Raw genomic sequence first — 21,929 nt, 5'->3', positions numbered from 1 at the left:
CAAATGTTGGTGTTGCTGGACCTATCCCCTTTAATCTCTCTAGCAAATGCTAACAATGATGGCTTTCTTGCTTTAGAATTTGGTTTTAGCCTCACAATGGAAACTTCCTGAATCGTTCTCTATCATCACTTGGAAATCTTCCTTCTATAATCTCATACATTTAGAACTTTTGCCAAGCTGATCAATCACTCACCTGGCTCCACAATTCAGACCTAGACTAATACAATCAAGTCTGAAAGGGCTGGACAAGGGTTGATCTGTAAGACACTGCTCTTTCCTTATCACTAAGACTTTTTGTCTCTCTTTCCTCATTCACCTCATTAGTAGCAGAATATTCCCTTGTGACTAATGCTTCTGGTTCCCGTGTTGCCTTTTGGACTGAAAAATTCTCTCTCTCTTTGTGCATCCTCAGGGCAAGTGTATGGTGGATCTGGGGAGGGTAGCTATTTATTATTCCTATTTTTGTTATTACACTCCTAATATTCCACTAACTTTCTGGCTACATGCTTTATATGGTCATTATTGTCATATGTACGGTGTGGACACCAGGGGGCATACAGCTCCCCAAACCCTGGACACAACAGATGCTAAGGCCAAATCCAGCACACAACACACCTTTATTCATCTGTGGGAAATGCTTTTGTCTTGCTCCGCACTTCATAGCACACAGTACAAAGCATCAAATATATAACACACAGTCCTTTTCTCTTGTCTATTTGTCTTGTCTTTTCTCTTGTCTATTGCCTACTTCCAGTTATACTCCCACAAGCTTTGTCCTCCACCTCTCGACTCTGGCTCTCAGAGATGTGGCAGCTGGCTCCTTTTATAAGGCACCCAGACGAGATCCAGATGCTTGGTGACCTAATCCGAAAGCAATTCCGGGTGTGGCGGAAGTGCTGCAACCAAGGGCTCAGCAATCGTCAAGGTGCACCCTGGTGGTGGCCAAAGACCCCAGTAGAGTTGAGCTTCCATGCACCAAACTTGTGGCCCCGCTGCAAGCCTGGGGGCATGGCCTCTGTCATCCTGGAGGAGGTATTGCCCCGTGGAAGCTATTTCCCCTGTTCCTTCTTTTACGGAGGCATCCCGGCCAGGAAAGAATGCCGGCTGTCCATTACAACGGATATATGCATTTACTTGTTTTGTTATTTTTTTAATACAAATTATTTCATAACAAAAAATAAAGATTTTCTTGAAGTTATAAAGATAAAAGAACTTGAAATGCATAGAACAGAATAACAGAATAAGAAGTGACATCTATTAAACATAAGGGAAGGCACTGGCTTTTATGGGAACTGCTTTCTTTCATGTTGACTGATAGTCAACATACTGCCAGAGTCGTCTGTGAAATGTTCTGCCTAAAGAAATACTGTTATTAAAATTGTTTAGATAGGGAACATCCACAGATCAATGTAATTATTTCATTGCCCACACTGGAAGAACACTGTTCCTAAAAGTAACCCACTATACAGCATGCACAACATACTGTACTCTGAATCTTGCACACTTCCAGAATATTATGATGTGAAACAGCTTTACTTCATTTTGTACACTAGCATGAAAAGTGCTACTGATAATCTATGGCTTTAGATGGCTTTAGATCTGATTCAGAATATGGGGGAAAATCTTGGACCATTACAATAAAATTGTTTAAATACCTGAAGCACCTAAATGCACGAAGGTAAGTTGATTAGCCCTTTTGCATCACAGCTACAAATATTAAAATCAAAATCTGGCAACAATACTGTAAGAAATTGAAGGCTCACCCAAAGTCTTTGCAGGTTTTCAGTTCGTTTTGTTTTATGTCCTTATCCCAAATAGTGTTACTTCCACCTCACAATTCCAAAATTGGGTGTGGACATTGCTTCAACGTGCCCCAAGATGAGCTGGCATTCTGTTACGCAACAGCTTCTGATTTGCATCTAATGCTGACAGCACAGGCTCTCGCTCAATGTTACCCTGTAATGATCAAAGCAGGATCTAAAAATGGATGAATGCATGGACAGTTTTCATTGAGTACTTACTTTATTTCAACTGAAGGACTATTTATAATATACCAATATTTTATAGCAAACCAATATTACGAGGTGGATATGAGTGTCACCACCTGATGACCGGAAGCTAGCCTTTTTAATTAGCAATGAACTTCACAAAATGCTGTGATTAGTTCTTTTTATATTTTTTTGCAAAATGCTTGGATGGCTGTTTCTCTAGAATACAAAATCTGCATACAGAAACTTAAATCTGTTCATATCCTTCCTTGGCCATGAGAATTTAGTAAGATTTTGATAGTTTCATATTACATGCACGTGTGAAAATATTAAAACTGGATTTCTGCCTGTGCTGACAGATCAGCTAGAGCTGGGGTAATTTAAAATCCTGACGCCACACCCTGACTGGTAACTTACTGTCTGTCTATAAAGTTAATTCTACATGGGAATTCAAACCCATGCTAATGAAGCTGGTCTTCAGTGTTTCTACAAAAGCTTATAATTTCCTTAAATTACAGCATTGTGAAGCACTTTTTTTTATACTATATGATGTCTGCATCCCTTCGTTTTAGGCGTGTGGCTACGACTTGCGTTATTCATTTTTAAATACTATAGTATTTGAATCCCACTTGGTTTGGTTTTCTGTTTCGTGCCTAAAGCTGCCCACGACTATAAACTGATAAAACGGGGTGGAAAATGGGAGGATGGTGCATAAACTCATCATTGCACAAAGTCTCCCATGAAAGACGCTCAGATAAGTTCATCGTTACTGATGAGTAAAAGAAAGGATGCCAAATATGTTCTACCAGGTGCATATAACACACGGGTGGTAATCAATCCATCTTGGGGAGGGGGCGGTGTGACGGGAGCAAGAACCCCGAGCGCATTAGTAAAGCATGCATGAGCAATTCATTGACAAGCGAGCTTACCCACCCGACTACTGCAGGTGCTACTTTTACATTAATATGACTGCGGCGAACGGATTCTGGGTTTTTGCTGCTTACCATTTTTGTGGTTTACACGGATCATAGAATACTGTCGCCACAGCTTGTTCTCCATTTTTAAACAAAATTCAAGCATCCCATTACTTTTATTCAAACTTAAAAACCCACCAATCCAGTTTGTCAGACGATGAAAACGTCCTGCAACAAATAAACACCGAATAGAAAGTTGAAAAAAGTGACCGATTACCTGTTGGGCCGTCTGTCTTTCAGAAAGTACAGGAGCAAGAGTCGAGGAAAAGCGAGTGAGTATATGACAGAAAAAAGAGGAGAGGAGGGAGGTCCATCCACCCACCAGCAAACACGGAAGTGGCTGCCACTCCGCCTGCTGTTCCGTACCTTCTGTGTCTGTGGGAATGTCTGCAGCAGGCGGTGTATTGCAGTATAGAGCGTAGCTGCATTTCAGGTAAAAAAAAAATGAAAAACCGTAGCCAGTATTCACTACAGGGACGCAACTTACTGCTTAAGCAGCGATTTGTCGGTCTGGTGTTCGCTCTGCTTTTGTAACCTCTTTTGAGTCGACCGATCTGATCATTAAAAGTGTTCCGCTTTACTCGTCACATAGCGCAATGGCTCGGAGTATTTAGACGCATTAAGGTTGCAATGCTGTCATGGTGTTCTTTAGAGCTATGTCATTGAATGTTTGAGCTCACAGACATTTCCTCACTTTATCTTACGGTGGCTATTGTGATGTGGAGAGTCGGTTTGGCATTACAGTAAATGCAGAGCTCAAAATACTAGCTGCGCGTTTATTCGCTCATGACATTATTACATCAACTAGAACCGAACATCTTTAAGTGTAAAAAAGACGCCTTTTGGAATTTTTCAGTATTTTGGAATAACAAAAGTAATGCACCCGGTGCTGGCTGGAATACGCTTCGGTTTCTTCGAATCAGCGGGCTTGGAAAAGGCATGGATGGATAGATTTTTTTAAGTTTGAATTGTGGCACGCTGGTAAAGTTGTTGTATTGCAGATCAGAAAGAGAGAGGTTAGGAGCACGCGGTCGACTTGCCGCACCCACAACATGACTAACCAACTCGGGATCTCAGCACCACACTAGTTCAGATGGAATGGAACAGTGTGAGGTTTTTTTTTTATGGTGGCTGGATTTTCCTTGCAGGAAATGGATGCAGATTCACGTCATACCCATTGCAGGTTAAGGGCCTTGCTCAAGGATCCAACGAAGTAAGGTCACATTTGGCATTTACAGGATTCGAACCCACAACCTTCCGATTGCCAATGCACATCCCTAGCCTCAGAACCACCACTCCGACCAGATTAGAAAGGCTTCCAAGTAAATCCCAACTGTCCAGTCACTGTGCCACACAGAAGAATTTTTTAATCTGCATGTGCGCCACTTGTTGAAAAAATAAACATAACCAGACATACAAATTGCTATCATAAAACACCTTTTGAAAGTATTCACTAAAGAATGGTACTACATAAAGTAATTTATGTTATCCAACGAACCATTTAGAAGCAAAAATACATTTTTAAGAGCAAAGTAACAATACATCCATTTTAAAACCTGTTTGTTAAATTTAGATTAGCAGGCACCAGTGCCAATCTGAGCAGCCAAGAGCACCAGGCACAAAGCAACCCTCGAGACAATGATTATACTTTACCTTTAAATATATAAAAAAAGTTGAATTGCTAAAAATAAAAGTTTATATTTAGTCAGTCCCCCTTAAGATAGAATTTAGTTAAAATTTTCCTAACTGTCCATCTATGCATCTTTAAAGGAATCACCCACCTAAAAATTATATAGTTTGGAGTGACGGATGTGAAAAGTAAAAGCTTTTAATCTCATGTTTCCATGCAGAACAAGAGAAAAAGTTTATGATATAACAGAACCCAATGGTGACCAGTGCTACACAGCAGCAAACAATGTGAAAATAAAACACAAACAAAAAAATGAAATTCTCACATTTCTCAGAACAATCTAGATGAGAACAGGCCATTTAGCCCAGCAAAGCTTGCCAGTCCTATCCACTTAATTCTTCCAAAATAACATCAACTCTAGTTTTGAAAGTCCTACTGTCTGCCACTCTACTTGGTAGCTTATTCCATGTGTCTATGGTTCTCTGTGTAAAGAACAAGTTCCTAATGTTTGTGAGAAATTTACTTTTAACAAATTTTCAACTGTTTCCCCATGTTCTTGCTGATCTCATTTTAAAATAAGAGTCCTGATCCACTGTACTAATTTCCTTCATAAATTTAATTACTTCAGTCATGTCTCCTCACAATTTCCTTTTGCTTAACAGAAAAGGTTCAGCTCGTTTAAATCTTCCTCATAATTCATCCCCTGTAACCCAGCCACAGTGTGTTTCTTCATGCCAGTCCCAAGCCTGGATAAATGGGGAGGGTTAGGTCAGGAAGAGAATCCGGTGTAAAATTTTGCCAAATCAATATGCGGACAACAATACAAATTTCCATACCCCGGGTTAACAACGACCGCCACCAGTACTGTTAGCCAACAGGGTGCTGGTGGAAATTGGGCTACTGTTGGCCGAAGAAGGAGAAGAATAGGGCTGCAACGATTAGTCGATGTAATCGACGACGTCAACTACAAAAAGATTTTGATGCAGATTTTTTATTGTTGATGCGTCATAAACAGAACCTTCAATAGAGGCTCCAGTCACAAAGAACCACATTGCTTTTTGTAACCGCAATGCACTACATGAACGTCTGGGGGCAGTATCGCTTGTTATTGTCTGTCAAGACTGCACACAGTCCTACCAACGAAGAAGAAAGTCTGAGGAGAAGAAGAATATAGAGGAAAATAAACGTGGTTGCAATGGCAAGTCGGATAGAGGAGGGAAAAGGAGATGGAAAAAAATTGAGACATAAACTTTCTAAAGTGTGGGAGCACTTCACCGAAAAAGAAAAAAACGTTGAATACAGATTATGCAAAACGGATCTTTCTTTTTACAGCAGCACCACCGCGATGCATGAGCATCTGAAACGCAAACATCCTGGAGCTGTGATGCTGCCATCTCTTGAGAGGTAAGTTTAAGCAAGTAAAGTCAGTGTCACGTGTTACTGTTGATGTTTGTACTATAATGTGTATATCAAGGTTTTAACAATGATAGTTAACCCTTAAACCGACACATACTTGGTTGTTAATGCACCCCTGGACGCCAAATACTTTTTAGCTGCACTTGTTAAGTAAACGTCACAATTCACAAAAAAAGGTTACATTATAATGGAACACATATTTTTTTCATGCAAAGAGCATCACAATTACTGCAACACTGATCATTTTACACACTGCCAATGAACTGTAAAAAAAACTACTGAAAAAACCAATCTCTATATATATTCTTCATTTGGATCTTGATCTTTGTTTGTCCGCGAATGAATTAGAAGAAGAAGCACTAGATGGCAGTAGAGAGACAGCTAAAACATAGGCATTGCATTAAGAATCTCCTCCAGGCTTATAGTACTGAAGACTGTAGTACTCCAGTCACACCTCAAAACACAGACATTCAAACTAAACAAATTGTTGTGCTTTAAATTAACTAATCTTTATATATAATCTTCATTTGGATCTTGATCTTTGTTTGTCAGCGAATTCATGTTCCCCTGACACTGCCTTGGTTGTTACTTTTCTTTACAAACACTGTCGATACCACTCTTTGTGTTTAGATCTGGCGTCGACACCGTGCTTTGTGTTTAGATCTGGTGTCGAGACTGTGGTTTTTTTCTGTTTCTATCCACCGTCGTTGGCAGCACTTCGTCCAAATCGAATGTTCACCCGCTTCCTGGAGTCGGCAGTCAGAGTATATACAGTGGTGTGAAAAACTATTTGCCCCCTTCCTGATTTCTTATTCTTTTGCATGTTTGTCACACAAAATGTTTCTGATCATCAAACACATTTAACCATTAGTCAAATATAACACAAGTAAACACAAAATGCAGTTTTTAAATGATGGTTTTTATTATTTAGGGAGAAAAAAAATCCAAACCTACATGGCCCTGTGTGAAAAAGTAATTGCCCCCTTGTTAAAAAATAGCCTAACTGTGGTGTATCACACCTGAGTTCAATTTCCGTAGCCACCCCCAGGCCTGATTACTGCCACACCTGTTTTAATCAAGAAATCACTTAAATAGGAGCTGCCTGACACAGAGAAGTAGACCAAAAGCACCTCAAAAGCTAGACATCATGCCAAGATCCAAAGAAATTCAGGAACAAATGAGAACAGAAGTAATTGAGATCTATCAGTCTGGTAAAGGTTATAAAGCCATTTCTAAAGCTTTGGGACTCCAGCGAACCACAGTGAGAGCCATTATCCACAAATGGCAAAAACATGGAACAGTGGTGAACCTTCCCAGGAGTGGCCGGCCGACCAAAATTACCCCAAGAGCGCAGAGACGACTCATCCGAGAGGTCACAAAAGACCCCAGGACAATGTCTAAAGAACTGCAGGCCTCACTTGCCTCAATTAAGGTCAGTGTTCACGACTCCACCATAAGAAAGAGACTGGGCAAAAACGGCCTGCATGGCAGATTTCCAAGACGCAAACCACTGTTAAGCAAAAAGAACATTAGGGCTCGTCTCAATTTTGCTAAGAAACATCTCAATGATTGCCAAGACTTTTGGGAAAATACCTTGTGGACTGATGAGACAAAAGTTGAACTTTTTGGAAGGCAAATGTCCCGTTACATCTGGCGTAAAAGGAACACAGCATTTCAGAAAAAGAACATCATACCAACAGGAAAATATGGTGGTGGTAGTGTGATGGTCTGGGGTTGTTTTGCTGCTTCAGGACCTGGAAGGCTTGCTGTGATAGATGGAACCATGAATTCTACTGTCTACCAAAAAATCCTGAAGGAGAATGTCCGGCCATCTGTTCGTCAACTCAAGCTGAAGCGATCTTGGGTGCTGCAACAGGACAATGACCCAAAACACACCAGCAAATCCACCTCTGAATGGCTGAAGAAAAACAAAATGAAGACTTTGGAGTGGCCTAGTCAAAGTCCTGACCTGAATCCAATTGAGATGCTATGGCATGACCTTAAAAAGGCGGTTCATGCTAGAAAACCCTCAAATAAAGCTGAATTACAACAATTTTGCAAAGATGAGTGGGCCAAAATTCCTCCAGAGCGCTGTAAAAGACTCATTGCAAGTTATCGCAAACGCTTGATTGCAGTTATTGCTGCTAAGGGTGGCCCAACCAGTTATTAGGTTCAGGGGGCAATTACTTTTTCACACATGGCCATGTAGGTTTGGATTTTTTTTTCTCCCTAAATAATAAAAACCACCATTTACAAACTGCATTTTGTGTTTACTTGTGTTATATTTGACTAATGGTTAAATGTGTTTGATGATCAGAAACATTTTGTGTGACAAACATGCAAAAGAATAAGAAATCAGGAAGGGGGCAAATAGTTTTTCACACCACTGTAAGTCGGACACACTTCTGTGATTTTCCATAAGTCGGCGTTTGGAGTTCAAGAAAGAAATATTGGTTCTTCCTTACTCTTTGGATTGCCACAAAGCAACCTGCGAGATTGGAGAAAGGTTGAGAAGAGATCGTGAGAGGAAATGACAGCGTTGTGAAAATGAAACGGACTGTGAATGGAGAGAAGCAGAAATGCTCCTACAGCACCACATAATTACTATTCAGACAGTGATTCCGAGTAGGCCGTTCCTATCAAATCAATGTCCAAGGGTTTTGTTTTGTAACTTTGTTTCCCTTATAAAAAATCATAATGCTGTGCGACGAAGGGCCCAGTTCACGACTGGCAGCCGCATTTAAACAGGGAGCCCTTCACAGACAACTTTAACACGCTCAACATAGTTGTGCACACATGGCTAGTTATTATATGTTCAAGGTGCAACTGAAGCCATTGATTAAGGTCAGTAAATCACCGAGCCAACTGCGCTTGAACTGGCTGCACGCAAACACACAGAGGTAAACTCTGACGCTGGCAGGCTCGTCTAGTGCAGCGGCTGAATCCTAGGGACAGTGATGCTGCAGTTCTGCAGTGGCAGCAGTGGTCATGAGCTGGCTGCTCAACAAATATACAGCAATGACTGATCAGCTCCAGTGTGCTGGCAAATTGCTCTGTGAAGCAAATATAGGCAGTTGCGGGGTTCAATGAATGTACATCACCGAATATACTCGGCTCCTACGTGCCGGCAAATTGCACTGAGACATGACTATAGCCGGTTGCAGCATTCAATGAATATACATCGCCGAATATACTCGGCTCCCGCGTGCTGGCAAATTGCACTGAGAAACAACTTTAGCCGGTTGCGGAGTTCAATGAATATACAATACATTGCCAAATGTATGTCGGTTCCGGCGGTTTAAGGGTTAAGTGAATATAATTTCAGTTATGTTTGCTAATGTGTTTGGAGCTATAGTAAACGAGTGAATAGGAGTAGCTGAGCCATTCTAGTTTTTTTTTCTTCTTTATTTCGTATAATATTTGAGTTCATATGAATAGTAAACCATCTCTAACTAATGTTAGGTAACTTGTGTTTTGGAGTATATCCGTAATTAGCTTGTTACATATTTTAGTCCGTTATTTTTTTATTTTGGCATAATATAGTACATGATGTGATAAACTACAACACTTTTCCTTCAGAGTGTGATCATTAAAATATCTTTGTCTACAAAATCATTCTTGTGTATTCCTGCTACCTCTACTCCCTCTGAGTGTCTCTTCTCAGCAGCTGGGAACATTGTCTCAAAGAAGAGCGCCAGCCTCACACCAGAGCATGTCGAAATGCTCATGTTCCTGCACTGCAATCAGGAATATATGAACTGAATCTTTTATAAACTGTACATTATTGTTTTATTTTATTTGAATTGAAGCTTTATTTAAACTTTTGGACTTTAAGACACACCAGTGGCCATTTTTGGTTAAGTTAAATGCACTTTTTTTGTTTAAAGACTATGTGTACTTTAGTTTGTATTGTTTAATGTATTTCTTTTTTATTGTGATGGTCATACTAATATAAAACATCTGATTATTTTCAAATTCATATGTTTCACTGGTTGTTATTTTAATTTGATTATTATTAATTTTAATTGTGTTAATGCAGAGGCATCAGGATGACATTCACAGGTGGACAGACGTGAATAGATGAGGTAAGACATGCACTGGAGCCCAGAACAGGATGTGCAACCACAGGTCGCAGGCATGAAATAATCGTGACTAATCGAAAAAAAAATTGAACGATTAGTCGGCTACCAAAATAATCATTAGTTGCAGCCCTAGAGAAGAAGAGGGGGGAGACGTGTCCGGAGGCAGGAGGAGAGGAGGAAGGTAAAGATAGATAGATAGATAGATAGATAGATAGATAGATAGATAGATAGATAGATAGATAGATAGATAGATAGATAGATAGATAGATAGATAGATAGATAGATAGATAGATAGATAGATAGATAGATAGATAGATAGATAGATAGATACTTTATTAATCCCAAGGGGAAATTCACATTCTCCAGCAGCAGCATACTGATAAAAAAACAATATTAAATTAAAGATTGATAATAATGCAGGTAAAAACAGACAATAACTTTGTATATTGTTAACGTTTACCCCCCCCCTCCCCTCTCCCCCGGGTGGAATTGAAGAGTCGCATAGTTTGGGGGAGGAACGATCTTCTTAGTCTATTAGTGGAGCAGGACAGTGACAGCAGTCTGTCGCTGAAGCTGCTCTTCTGTCTGGAGATGACACTGTTTAGTGGGTGCAGTGGATTCTCCATAATTGATAGGAGCCTGCTTAGCGCCCGTCACTCTGCCACAGATGTTAAACTGTCCAGCTCCATGCCAACAATAGAGCCTGCCTTCCTCACCAGTTTGTCCAGGCGTGAGGCATCTTTCTTCTTAATGCTGCCTCCCCAGCACACCACCGCGTAGAAGAGGGCGCTCGCCACAACCGTCTGATAGAACATCTGCAGCATCTTATTGCAGATGTTGAAGGACGCCAACCTTCTAAGGAAGTATAACCGGCTCTGTCCTTTCTTACACAGAGCATCAGTATTGGCAGTCCAGTCTAATTTATCATCCAGCTGCACTCCCAGGTATTTATAGGTCTGCACCATCTGCACACAGTCACCTCTGATGATCACGGGGTCCATGAGGGGTCTGGGCCTCCTAAAATCCACCACCAGCTCCTTGATTTTGCTGGTGTTCAGGTGTAGGTGGTTTGAGTCGCACCATTTAACAAAGTCATTGATTAGGTCCCTATACTCCTCCTCCTGCCCACTTCTGATGCAGCCCACGATAGCTGTGTCGTCAGCAAATTTTTGCACATGGCAGGACTCCGAGTTGTATTGGAAGTCCGATGTATATAGGCTGAACAGGACCGGAGAAAGTACAGTCCCCTGTGGCGCTCCTGTGTTGCTAATCACAATGTCAGACGTGCAGTTCCCAAGACACACATACTGAGGTCTGTCTTTAAGATAGTCCACGATCCATGCCACCAGGTATGAGTCTACTCCCATCTCTGTCAGCTTGTCCCTAAGGAGCAGAGGTTGGATTGTGTTGAAGGCGATAGAGAAGTCTAGAAACATAATTCTTACAGCACTACTGCCTCTGTCCAAGTGGGAGAGGGATCGGTGTAGCATATACAATGGTGTGAAAAACTATTTGCCCCCTTCCTGATTTCTTATTCTTTTGCATGTTTGTCACACAAAATGTTTCTGATCATCAAACACATTTAACCATTAGTCAAATATAACACAAGTAAACACAAAATGCAGTTTTTAAATGATGGTTTTTATTATTTAGGGAGAAAAAAAATCCAAACCTACATGGCCCTGTGTGAAAAAGTAATTGCCCCCTTGTTAAAAAATAACCTAACTGTGGTGTATCACACCTGAGTTCATTTTCCGTAGCCACCCCCAGGCCTGATTACTGACACACCTGTTTCAATCAAGAAATCACTTAAATAGGAGCTGCCTGACACAGAGAAGTAGACCAAAAGCACCTCAAAAGCTAGACATCATGCCAAGATCCAAAGAAATTCAGGAACAAATGAGAACAGAAGTAATTGAGATCTATCAGTCTGGTAAAGGTTATAAAGCCATTTCTAAAGCTTTGGGACTCCAGCGAACCACAGTGAGAGCCATTATCCACAAATGGCAAAAACATGGAACAGTGGTGAACCTTCCCAGGAGTGGCCGGCCGACCAAAATTACCCCAAGAGCACAGAGACGACTCATCCGAGAGGTCACAAAAGACCCCAGGACAACGTCTAAAGAACTGCAGGCCTCACTTGCCTCAATTAAGGTCAGTGTTCATGACTCCACCATAAGAAAGAGACTGGGCAAAAATGGCCTGCATGGCAGATTTCCAAGACGCAAACCACTGTTAAGCAAAAAGAACATTAGGGCTTGTCTCAATTTTGCTAAGAAACATCTCAATGATTGCCAAGACTTTTGGGAAAATACCTTGTGGACTGATGAGACAAAAGTTGAACTTTTTGGAAGGCAAATGTCCCGTTACATCTGGCATAAAAGGAACACAGCATTTCAGAAAAAGAACATCATACCAACAGTAAAATATGGTGGTGGTAGTGTGATGGTCTGGGGTTGTTTTGCTGCTTCAGGACCTGGAAGGCTTGCTGTGATAGATGGAACCATGAATTCTACTGTCTACCAAAAAATCCTGAAGGAGAATGTCCGGCCATCTGTTCGTCAACTCAAGCTGAAGCGATCTTGGGTGCTGCAACAGGACAATGACCCAAAACACACCAGCAAATCCACCTCTGAATGGCTGAAGAAAAACAAAATGAAGACTTTGGAGTGGCCTAGTCAAAGTCCTGACCTGAATCCAATTGAGATGCTATGGCATGACCTTAAAAAGGCGGTTCATGCTAGAAAACCCTCAAATAAAGCTGAATTACAACAATTTTGCAAAGATGAGTGGGCCAAAATTCCTCCAGAGCGCTGTAAAAGACTCATTGCAAGTTATCGCAAACGCTTGATTGCAGTTATTGCTGCTAAGGGTGGCCCAACCAGTTATTAGGTTCAGGGGGCAATTACTTTTTCACACATGGCCATGTAGGTTTGGATTTTTTTTTCTCCCTAAATAATAAAAACCACCATTTACAAACTGCATTTTGTGTTTACTTGTGTTATATTTGACTAATGGTTAAATGTGTTTGATGATCAGAAACATTTTGTGTGACAAACATGCAAAAGAATAAGAAATCAGGAAGGGGGCAAATAGTTTTTCACACCACTGTAGATGATGGCATCCTCCGCTCCCACCTTCTCCTGATATGCAAACTGCAGAGGGTCGAGGGCGTGTTGAACCTGTGGCCTCAGGTGGTGAAGCAGCAGCCTCTCCATGGTCTTCATCACATGTGATGTCAGAGCAACAGGCCGGAAGTCATTCAGCTCACTAGGACGTGATACCTTTGGGACTGGGGTGATGCAATATAAAAAGAGTGATAAAGAGAATGGAACTGAGGGTAGGAACTTTGAATGTTGGCAGTATGACTGGTAAGGGGAGAGAGTTAGCAGATATGATGGAGAGAAGGAAGGTTGATATATTGTGCGTGCAAGAGACTAAACAGAAGGGGAGTAAGGCCAGATGGATCGAAGGTGGATTCAAATTGTTCTATCATGGTGTGGATTGGAGAAGAAATGGAGTAGGGGTTATTCTGAAGGAACAGTATGTCAAGAGTGTTTTGGATGTGAAAAGAGTGTCAGACAGAGTAATGATTATGAAGCTGAAAACTGGAGGTGTGATGATGACCGTTCTTAGTGCATATGCCCTGCAAATTGGGTGTGCAATGGATGAGAGAGAAGATTTTTGGAGTTCAGTTGGATGAAGTGATGAACAGTGTACCCAAGGGACAGAAAGTGGTGATTGGAGTGGATTTCAATGGACATATTGGTGAAGGGAACAGAGGAGACGAGGAGGTTGTGGGTAGGTATGTGTGTCAAGGAGAGGAATGAAGAAGATCAGAGGATAGTGGATTTTGCCAAAAGGATGAACAGAGCTGTGGTGAATATGTATTTTAAGAAGAGGGAGGAACATAGGATGACGTACAAGAGTGGAGGAAGATGCACACAGGTAGATTACATCCTATGCAGAAGAGTTGATCTGAAGGAGATTGAAGACTGCAATGTGGTGGAAGGGGAAAGTGTAGTTAATCAGCATAGGATGGTGGTCTGTAGGATGACGTTGGAGATCAAGAAGAGGAAGAGAGTGAGGGCAGAGCCTAGGATCAAATGGTGGAAGTTGAAAAAGGAAGACTGCAAGGTTGAGTGTAGGGAGAAGGTGAGACAGACACTGGGTGGTAGTGAAGGATTACCAGACAGTTGGGAAACTACAGCAGATGTAGTAAGGGTGACAGCAAGAAGAGTGCTTGGCGTGACATCTGCACAGAGAAAGGAGGAAAAGGAAACCTGGTGGTGGAATGGGAAAGTACAGGAGAGTATACAGAGGAAGAGGATGGCAAAGAAGAAGTGGGATAGTCTGAGAGATGCAGAAAGTAGACAAGAGTACAGGGAGATAAGGCACAAGGTGAAGAGAGAGATGGCAAAGTCTAAAGAAAAGGTGTATGATGAGTTGTATGAGAGGTTGGACACAAAGGAGGGAGAAAAGGACCTGTACCGATCGGCTAAACAGAGGGACCGAGCTGGGAAAGTTTTGCAGCAGGTTAGCATAATAAAGAATAAAGATGAAAACGTACTCACAAGCGAGGAGAGTGTGTTGAGCAGATGGAAAGAGTACTTTGAGAGGCTGATGAATGAAGAAAACAAGAGAGAAGAGGTTGGATGATGTGGAGATAGTGAATCAGGAAGTGCAACAGATTAGCAAGGAGGAAGTTAGGACAGCTATGAAGAGGATGAAGAATGGAAAAGCTGTTGGTCCAGATGACATACCTGTGGGAGCATGGAGGTGTTTAGGGGAGATGGCAGTGGAGTTTTTAACTAGATTGTGTAATGGACTCTTGGAAAGTGAGAGGATGCCTGAGGAGTGGAGAAGAAGTGTACTGGTGCCGATATTTAAGAATAAGGGGTATGTGCAGGACTGTAATAACTACAGGGGGATAAAATTGATGAGCCACAGCATGAAGTTATGGGAAAGAATAGGGGAAGCTAGATTAAGAAGTGAGGTGATGATTAGTGAGCAGCAGTATGGTTTCATGCTAAGAAAGAGCACTGCAGATGCGATGTTTACTCTGTGGGTGTTGATGGAGAAGTATAGAGAAGGCCAGAAGGAGTTGCATTGCGTCTTTGTGGACCTGGAGAAAGCATTTGACGGTGCCTCGAGAGGAGTTGCGGTATTGTATGAGGAAGTCGAGAGTGGCAGAGAAGTATGTAAGAGTTGTACAGGATATGTACGAGGGAAGTGTGACTGTGGTGAGGTCTGCGGTAGGAGTGACAGATGCATTCAAGGTGGAGGTGGGACTACATCAGGGATCGGCTCTGAGCCCTTTCTTATTTGCATTGGTGATGGACAGGTTGACGGACGAGATTAGACAGGAGTCCCCGTGGACTATGATGTTTGCTGATGACATAGTAGGGAGCAGGTTGAGGAGACCCTGGAGAGGTGGAGATATGCTCTAGAGAGGAGAGGAATGAAGGTCAGTAGGATCAAGACAGAATGTATGTGTTTAAATGAGAGGGAGGTCAGTGGAATGCTGAGGATGCAAGGAGTGGAGCTGGCAAAGATGGATGAGTTTAAATACTTGGGATCAACAGTACAGAGTAATGGGGATTGTGGAAGAGAGGTGAAAAAGAGAGTGCAGGCAGGTTGGAATGGGTGGAGAAGAGTATCAGGAGTGATTTGCGACAGACTGATATCAGCAAGAGTGAAAGGGAAGGTCTACAGGATGGTATTGAGACCAACTAGGTTATATGGGTTGGAGACGGTGGCACTGACAGAGAAAGCAGGAGACAGAGCTGAAGGTGGCAGAGTTAAAGATGCTAAGATTTGCATTCGGTATGACAAAGATGGATAGGATTACAAATGAGTACATTAGAGGGTCAGCTCAAGTTGGACGGTAGGGAGATAAAGTCAGACAGGTGAGATTGCGCTGTTTTGGACATGTGCAGAGGAGAGATGTTGAGTATATTGGGAGAAGGATGCTAAGGATAGAGCTGCCAGGCAAGAGAAAAAGAGGAAGGCCTAAGATAAGGTTTATGGATGTGGTGAGAGAGGACATGCAGGCGATGGGTGTAACAGAACAAGATACAGAGGACAGAAAGATATGGAAGATGATGGTCTGCTGTGGCGACCCCTAACGAGATCAGCCGAAGGAAGAACAAGCCCTAGAATCAGTCTTATCACTGTTCTTTGGACTATTCCCTGCACTGCTATGTCCTATTTGCAGCCTGAAGACAAAAACTTAATACAGTACTCCAGATGAGGCCTCACCAGTGTGATATAAAGCTTGAACATAACCTCCTTGGACTTATACTCTACACATCAGGGCACTATATAACATTCTGTTAGCCTTCTTATTAGCATTTAAACACTGTTTGGCAATTAATAGTGACGAGTCCACTACAACTTCTAAATCTCTCTCATTAGGTTTGCTTTCGCTTTTCAGACCTCCCATTTTGTATTCAAACCTAACATTTTTATTTCCAACATGTAATCATTTACATTTACTTCTATTTGATTTCATCCTCCCAATCCTGTATGCTATCCAAGTCTCTCTGTAATGATTCACCTGATACTAGACTATCTGCCAATCCACCTAGCTTGGTATCATCTACAAACTAAACTAGATTGTTGTTTATATTCCTATCCAAATAATTTATATATATTAAAAATATCAGTGGCCCTAAAACTGCCCCTCTTAATGTTAGCCAATTCTGATAGGGCTCCTTGCACCATAACTATCTGCTTCCTCTGTCTGAGCCAATTGTGTACCCATCAACACACTACACCCTTAATTCCCAGTTCCTTTAGTTTGATGCCCAAGCTGTCATGTGACACCTCATAAAATCATTTGTGATGTCAAGTGATTTCTCATGTTGCATAATTCACATGTCCACTTGAGTCATATGCTGAAAACATGGAAAATGTATACAGTTATCACTAAAATGTTATTAATAGTTATTTCCAGAAAAACCACAGTACATTGTAAACAGGAATGGCATTCCAATAAGATATGAATTGAAGACAGAACTCTTTACCAGTGAATGAGAAGAAGAGGCAGATTTTCAATTCAAAAGCACAGTATTTTGGGAATGTTTGCCTTTTACAATGTTTGTTGATTTTTTCTGAAATATCTATTCATATTTTAGCAAGCAAAAACTTGCGTTTGGACTGGATAACAAACATGGGGATTATGCAATGCGGGTAACTTTAGAATTTTGTTCTTTTTTGCATTTTTCACATTGCTTGTAGTATATCACAAACATTTTTCTGTCTCTCATTTTTCATGAAAACCTGAGATTAATATTTTTTCAGCCATCAATATGTCACATGGGGTAACATATAAAGCATATATCATTGTTGGGTGGAGTATTCCTTTACTCCAATTTTAATAATCATATTAGTGAAAAATGCAGGTGTTAAAATAACAAAATCATAACTATAGAATCTGACTAAACATAACTAAAAGCATAAATTATCCTAAAATAAGATAACATTTCTATTTGATTGTAGTAGAAATATTTAAGGTACACCATGGAGAAATTCTGTGTACTTTTCCCATACAACCTGATAGCAATTAGTCAGTACAATACTGTAAATTTAGCATACCCATAAGTAAAACTTTGCCATAGTTAGTTATAAACTGCATAGAATTCTTGTAGAATTGACTTTTTACTACACAAATAACCCCCTAATTCTGTAATAATGACATTGAATAAAGTCAAATAAATAGATAAAAATAATAAGAATTTCAACTTGAATGTAACAGAAGTATTCTGCTATATCCAAAGTGCACTTTGTGCATTTGTATTGCTGGAATTTCCTAAGTATGCTGTAATTTTTGTACATATCACTTTTTAATGCCTGTTACTATGATTTTCACATAGCCTAAAATCTGTATTCAAAATCCAAGTAGATTTGTGACAAGAGGTGTGTTCGCCTAACTAGTTAGGTTACTTGATGATTCTTAATAAACCAGTTGAGAGTTTTAGTGACTAGCAAAAGACCCTACTTTGGGCTGGTGTTTGCTGGCACCTGACACTCCGGAGTCAAAAACAGGAAACACAAATAAATGAACAGTATTTATAATAGGTTTAACTAAAACTTCCCATAATAATTTTAAAATTCAGCTTAATTTGTATTAAGGAATGTGTGCTATTGTCAAATAAGTACTTATGTATTTATAGTGTCCTCCACACAAGTAGTGCATAAGCCGGCATGTCCACAAAAATCATCCAGCCATTTTTTTTTAAAGTGACTTTTTCATTCTACAAATCAGAATTGTGAGATGACAGAAATTTATGTGGCAGCACCAGACGGATGAATGTTTTGCCTAAAACAGAAAATGCATTAATCTCCTGCATAAGATTAGAGCTGGATTAGGTCTATCTGATAAAGTTACAATGTTTCAAGCACCCAGATCCTAACACTAATGTTCCATTACATGTCTCACTTTAAGAACAATTAAAATTTTGACATTTGTTGTCTTGTACACATCTAAAAATGCTTAGTCACTCTAATGCTAATGCACATAAACATTCTTTTCTTTCATTTAATCACTGATAATGATTTTCCTAAAACTTCCAGTAGGTGCCTATTCCTATAGGAGTGATCAACACTGATAACATCCAGTGGGCAGATAACAATCAGATTGACTGCTCATCTCAAGTTATCCTTGTGCTGGTTTAGATCCTCATGTAAACTTTACCATAGACCTGTTTCACTTACCTCTTTATGTTCAAATTTAAATCCAGAGCCTTGAAAACTATATTGATACCCAATTCAAAGCAAAGACCCTAAAGTCTAGTACTTTGATGGCCCAGCTTTACATATTTTGAGGCACGCTTCAGGTATCCAGATGTGACACAGCAGCTCCGTACTTATTTGGAGGACCAGTATGTACTTGTGGACTTTATTACTGATTTAAATTAATCTAATTGCTGTGGAAGATCCACATGCCATAACTTCCTGAAGGACCGGTATTGCTGTCTCACCTCTTACCCCTTTGGTACTTTTTCTTTTGTAAGTGTGCTGGCAGTGGCTGCTGTGATTGTTAAAGAGTCAGTCATCCATTCACTCAAATAAATCAGCTGTTTTCATTGTAAATAATGTGAAAGTAATGCTGTCATTCAGATTTTTAATTGGCAAAGTACTTTCGGGATGATAAAGAGATAATTCATAAGATTGAATTAGATGGATGTCTCTAGCATTAAATTGCGAGAAATCCTTTTGCGTTTCCTAATTAGGGTGAATCCCTTTCTGTCTTCTCATTTACCATGAACTGGACTTTTTTCAGGAATGGCTGCTAAGGTACAAGTCTTCTTTTCAAATAATTCAAACTTTTCTTTTTAGGAAAACTTTTAATGTTTTTCATTAGCCATGTTAAACTATCCAGTTTCTTATATAATTAGTGTGGGTGTGCTAAGAGAAAATTCCCTAAAGGGACAGCAAAGTTGTTCATCTGTCCATGGCCTTAGCCACACCTTACTTTATGGGCAGTGTCTCTTGTTGCTAAACAATGGTATGCACAGTGCACTCTCCTGTAGTTTGTTTGCCATTTGAAATTTGAGCTGTTTCTTCTAGTCTTCTTCTATGCCTAGGTTTCATTCTTTCTCTATTTCATTTTCCATTTTGGCCTCTGTGTGTGTGTTTGTATGAAAAAGCCCTGCAGCAGACTTATGCTCTGTATTGGATTGTTATAGACCTTGTGCCCAGTGCTGCCAGCATAGGATGTGAGTGTTTGGTAGGCTAGTAAATGCTACATAGTTTTACTTACTTTACCCCTAACATTACTAGTGACTCAAGTTCAACAACACCCTAATATAACAGACGGTGCCAAAGATTAACTACTGCTGAGATGTAAGTATGGGTGGAAGGTAGTGTAAGATCACAGAATGTATTTCAGGAGACTCCCAAACCAATAGGTGGCTCCCTTATCCCCATTATAGGAAAATATGCAGGGAATAGCCTGGTACCTTAAGTGGAATGTAGAGTTCAGGAATGCAAGGACACATAAACACAATTCAGGGAGTTCTAAGAACATAGCCATTGACATTCCCAAGTAGGCCTGGGTAAAAAATATTGATTTTCCAATTAAACATTATTTTTCATTTAAATGATTCAATATCAATTCTTAAAGTCTCAAGACCTAATGATCTATATCTTGCTCTATTACTATATGTAAATTTTTGCTTGTTTTTGGTGTCTGATTCAGTAGATGTTGATAATGCGCCTGTTAAGGCTTTCTATGGAAAAAGAGTTTTACTACATGTACTTCGCACAAACTGGCATGTCCTCCTTAACTGAAATCAGCTTCTTCGACACTTAAATCAGATGTGTGAACTTACTACAGATTTAGACTGTGTGTTGGTAAAGCACAGCTGGATAAAAACAACGCCATATGTAAGCTGTGCAACTCAAAAGTTAAGTAAGGTGGTAATACAACAAATTTGAGAAGTCACTTATCCCGACTCACCCAGAAATCTCTCAGTCGACATCCAAATGAGTAGAGCCCAAATCCATACTGGAGGTGGCGTTTAGCTCCAATCTTAATTCATCTTGTGCCCAAGAAATAATCTATAGCAGTTTTTATCTGTAAAGATATGAAAACACTACGCTGTTGTTGGCAACGATGGCTTTCATCAAATGATACAGCTTTTGGAACTGCTGCATACTATACCAATAGAAAAGCAAATGAGTGGAGTCATTATACCTAAGCTTTATGAAGATCTTAAGCAAAGCATTGCCATGTCTTTAAGGTCAGTGGAGAGATTAACTTTAACTTGCAACAGCTGGACATCCAGGGCAGCTAATTTCTACATGATATTCATATATCATTACATTAAAAAATGACAGGGCGCCAGTGGAGGATATGTTTCATACAAGCATGCTTCATGCCAGTAACACCGGGAGCAACCTCGTGACTTATACAGTATGCAGAGATGCCGGCTGTTGTTCCAGAAACCTTTCTAGCATCTCCAATGCGCCATTTCTTTGCATGACCACATCAGTCTCAAATTTGTGTGTTGGCAAGTGCAATAAACATTGCTCCTGTTTTAGCATGTGGCTATAGTAACTGTATTGTTACAGTGGAGAATGTTTGCAACCCACCTCACCTACCTATGAGGACACATGAGCAACTGAATGTGTAAGTTGTAGAATTATAGAAAGACACAAATCTTCCCACTGTATCTTTAATTTCAGCAAATTCAAAATGAGTTTAAAATGTCCAATAGGGGAATAAATTTGGCTAATAGGTTACTAAATAACATATTTATTTTTTAAGAAACAATTTTTAATTATTTTTGAATAATACTATTTGCTAGATGATATAGGTATTTTATAAAGTAGATGTATTAAAACAAGGTGCCCCCCCCCCCCCTTTAATATGTGTGGACTCTGATGTAGTGATATGTTTGCTAAAGTATTGTGAATTTTGAACGAGTACAGTGCTGTCAAAAAGGTTTTTTTAATATTTTTTTCCGCATCTTGCAAATACTGATGTTAACTATTCATTATTATTCAAGTATTGATTCTTAAACATCATTCCATGCTTATGCATATGTTATGAAGACACTATGTAGACACCCTTCAAATATAGTGTTACTGAAATGTATCATATTAATGTTCTCAATACATAGTTAAGTAATCTCTAAAAAAAAAGCCAGCACTTCAAATATATCAGTGCGTGCTAATTAAATAAAGGTAAAATCAAAAATCAAATTGAATAAAGACATCAGTGCCAATGCCCAGCCATATTCCCAAGAGCATTCCTGCCCCCGTAAGAAATCTGCGGGCCTGTCCCAGAAGTAGTTCATGGGTGAGACTTAAAAGCCTCGCTTGGACACAA

General features: G+C 40.1%; 2 protein-coding genes across 2 annotated transcripts in view; one reads left to right on the top strand and one right to left on the bottom strand.

The window, feature by feature from the left end:
* The window catches only part of pld1a (phospholipase D1a), a 287,428-nt gene extending 284,146 nt beyond the window's left edge, over positions 1-3,282 (bottom strand). The window contains exons 1-2 of the mRNA XM_028794711.2: positions 3,180-3,282; positions 1,764-1,956 (exon numbers count right to left, since the gene is read on the bottom strand). The gene's annotated coding sequence lies outside the window, so the exon portion shown is untranslated. The remainder of the gene's footprint in view (positions 1-1,763; positions 1,957-3,179) is intronic.
* LOC127526866 (uncharacterized) overlaps positions 1-14,856 on the top strand; it is a 345,966-nt gene extending 331,110 nt beyond the window's left edge. The window contains exon 2 of the mRNA XM_051924025.1: positions 13,997-14,856. Within this exon, the coding sequence (XP_051779985.1) occupies positions 13,997-14,749 (753 nt within the window). The 3' untranslated portion in view covers positions 14,750-14,856. The remainder of the gene's footprint in view (positions 1-13,996) is intronic.
* Positions 14,857-21,929: the final 7,073 nt, after the last annotated feature.

This window comes from Erpetoichthys calabaricus, chromosome 2 (genome assembly GCF_900747795.2).
Source record: "Erpetoichthys calabaricus chromosome 2, fErpCal1.3, whole genome shotgun sequence".
NCBI classification, from domain to species: domain Eukaryota; kingdom Metazoa; phylum Chordata; class Cladistia; order Polypteriformes; family Polypteridae; genus Erpetoichthys; species Erpetoichthys calabaricus.
This window is presented reverse-complemented; position numbering and strand designations above follow the sequence as displayed.